The sequence below is a fragment of the Manihot esculenta genome, chromosome 18, assembly GCF_001659605.2.
Source record: "Manihot esculenta cultivar AM560-2 chromosome 18, M.esculenta_v8, whole genome shotgun sequence".
Taxonomy (NCBI): domain Eukaryota; kingdom Viridiplantae; phylum Streptophyta; class Magnoliopsida; order Malpighiales; family Euphorbiaceae; genus Manihot; species Manihot esculenta.
Genome location: NC_035178.2, coordinates 1,876,502 through 1,879,492, shown reverse-complemented (window position 1 = coordinate 1,879,492; position 2,991 = coordinate 1,876,502). Strand labels below are relative to the sequence as shown.

At 33.1% G+C, this 2,991-nt stretch overlaps 1 protein-coding gene across 1 annotated transcript; it reads right to left on the bottom strand.

The window, feature by feature from the left end:
* Nucleotides 1-271: 271 nt before the first annotated feature.
* Nucleotides 272-930, bottom strand: LOC110606539 (histone H3.2). Its single transcript, XM_021745388.2, has one exon. It carries the CDS (start codon nt 829-831, stop codon nt 421-423), a length of 411 nt encoding a protein of 136 aa, XP_021601080.1. The 5' UTR covers nt 832-930; the 3' UTR covers nt 272-420.
* Nucleotides 931-2,991: the final 2,061 nt, after the last annotated feature.

Below are 2,991 nucleotides of genomic sequence, written 5' to 3'. Positions count from 1 at the left end.
ATCTGACCTCATTTGGTTAGAAATAGGAGGAAGCAAATGATTGGTTAGTTTGGTCTTTTCCCCTCTTTTTTGTCCAACTGATATCTTTTATGAAAAGAAGCGAAGTTAGCGTGATAATATAGTTACAGATCGCCACATAAATCAGGAACATTAGACAAATCAGGTAACCCAAGTCAATTACTTGGGCTTACTTCCCCACATGAAGCAGAACGGTTCAAAGACAATGAAACAGCAGAAAGCAATCAGCAAACATGCATGTTGCAAACAAAACTTAGCAAAACCACTTGCCCATTAGATTTCCGTAGCGATTACAAATTGATTAGACAATAGTAAGGCCCAGAGACAGAAATAAACGGATCTAACACGAAACAAATTAATCTAGATATAAGCACAGATCTACCAAACATATAAACAACAATTTTAGGCCCTTTCACCCCTAATTCTACGGGCCAATTGAATATCTTTGGGCATAATAGTCACTCTCTTAGCGTGAATAGCACAGAGATTGGTATCCTCAAAGAGCCCAACAAGGTAAGCCTCTGCTGCCTCTTGAAGAGCTGCAACAGCACTGCTCTGGAACCTGAGATCCGTTTTGAAATCCTGAGCAATTTCCCTCACAAGCCTCTGGAATGGGAGCTTGCGGATCAAAAGTTCGGTGCTCTTCTGATACTTCCTGATCTCTCTCAGGGCGACAGTTCCAGGCCTGAAACGGTGAGGCTTCTTCACACCTCCGGTGGCTGGTGCTGACTTACGAGCTGCCTTCGTTGCCAGCTGCTTCCGGGGAGCCTTACCTCCTGTGGACTTCCTAGCAGTCTGCTTGGTGCGAGCCATTTACTCTTCGTTTACTGGAGAATGGAGAAGGTAAATGAGAGCAGCTTTGATCTTCGGGTCGTGCTTGATTATGGAGAATGTGATGCAGGCTATTTGGATTTGGGGTTAATTTATAGAAGAGCGGGTGCGTAGAAGCGCGAATTCAAAAATTTTGAGAATTTTTGAGCCGGATTTTCCAGTTGGGTATTACCTCGAAGAGGCTAAAATGTAAAATTTGAGCCGTCGATTGTGCGAGTAATTAACGGCTAGCAATAAATTAGAGGAGCACTACGCGGATGACGATCCGTGCGTTGCGGGAATAGACCAATGGCAGTAGTGTATTTTCTTAATTGATAAACTGAAAAGCGCTTCTAATAACAGCTTTCGTCCGTAGATTGGTACTATTATTAACGGCTGAGATTCTAGTGGCACGGATTGCCCCCCTGTCGGAGAACTAATCTGTAATTATCCTGCAAGTTGGTAATAGTTATTTTGATAAATGGGCAATTCATACCTATAAACTCTTAATTGAAGTTTATTATTTTTTAATTGCTCGTTTTTAATTTATTATCATAAACTTTTTCATGTTACATAAAAAATTTTCATTTCTAAAAGTATTATTAAAAAAATTGCTTATTTTTATAAATATTTCATAAAAATACCCAAACTAATTTTTTATTTATAGGGAAAAATTAAAATGTAAAAATATCACAGTATTAAATTAAAAAACTCAAACAATTAAAAATATGTGTGGATAGATAATATTATTAATATTTTATGTAGCACTTTGATTTTTTTTTTTTTGTATTGTTATAATGTGACATTATCGTGTATGAATTCAGTAATATGAATAAAAAATAACTTTAAGAAAATTTTAAATAATAATTTTAAAAATTAGCAACTTAATAAATTAAAGATAAATGAGTAAAAATATAACATCCTCTAAAAATTGAAAGATAATTAATAAATTTATTTGCAAGAGGATGAGATTTTGTATGTATGGAAAACATTGTGAATCTGAAAACAAGAAAAAAGAATTGTGAATAGTGTGATACAAGGGAATGTGTAACTATTAATTCTCAACATTGCTTTATATTGTGTTCCAAATTTTATTATCTTTGGTTTTGTCTATCTATTTAATAAGTTAAAAGGAAAATCACAAAATTTAGTTAAGACTTAATATTGGCTTATAAATAAGATAATAGCTCATATATGTATAACTAACAAGTCACAAAAATTGAGAAGAAAATTTATTTCAAAAGTTTTCTTTTATTTTTTTAGTTTGCCAAAATATTAAAATAACATAGGACCATAATATAGTATAAAATATACTCCATGTAAGATTATAACATGTATACGGTCATCTAAAAAAGTTGTATATCTATATGTTCGTTTAAAAGAGCTTGGAAGGAATTAGAATGATTCGAGCTCTTAGTAACTCTAATTAAGTTTTGATATTCAGATATACTATTTTATGAATACTCATACAAGATTTTAAATGCACGTGTTTCTACTACTCTGACTTCACACGTGTTAGGAAAAATATGATCTTAGCAAGTTAAGCATTAAATGACCTAATTGTTTATCATTAATGAACCGATTGAAAATTTTCTATTGAAAGTGCAATGGTTTGCTCCAAATAAACATGTATCAGAGGTATCTGTATAAACAGATGCATCAGTACCCCACCCCTACCCTCATTAGAAGATGAATTCTTATTTTGTCTTTTTCAAGCTTGTAACTCCTTTTCAACTCTCAAACACTTTAAATTCATAACCATTACTCCTCTCATTTGCTAAGTTTATCCTCACACTTTTACTACCCCTAACTTCAAATAAACTCTGTGTCCTAATCTCATTCACTTTGTGAATCTACATGTTATCACATTGTTTTTTAATCTCATTCACTTTGTGAATCTACATGTTATCGCATTGTTTTTTAAGATTCATCTGCTCCTCCTTTTGATGGGTATATATATATCTCACATACATTTTTTATTTTTTTTAGTGTTGATTTTGAGAAAAACTTAAAAATATAATAGTTGACAATGTATGAAAAATAGAACTTGTTAAAATCATGACAAGTGTACACAGGATTTAGAAGAGTCGTGTGAACCTTTCCATCTAGTCCGATCGAGTAGTAGAAAGTCCGACCTATGGTGTACGAAGATTATACCACCAA

What these genes read in the sequence shown, in the direction of transcription:
- LOC110606539 (XM_021745388.2), bottom strand. Translation starts at nt 831, where the DNA reads ATGGCTCGCACCAAGCAGACTGCTAGGAAGTCCACAGGAGGTAAGGCT.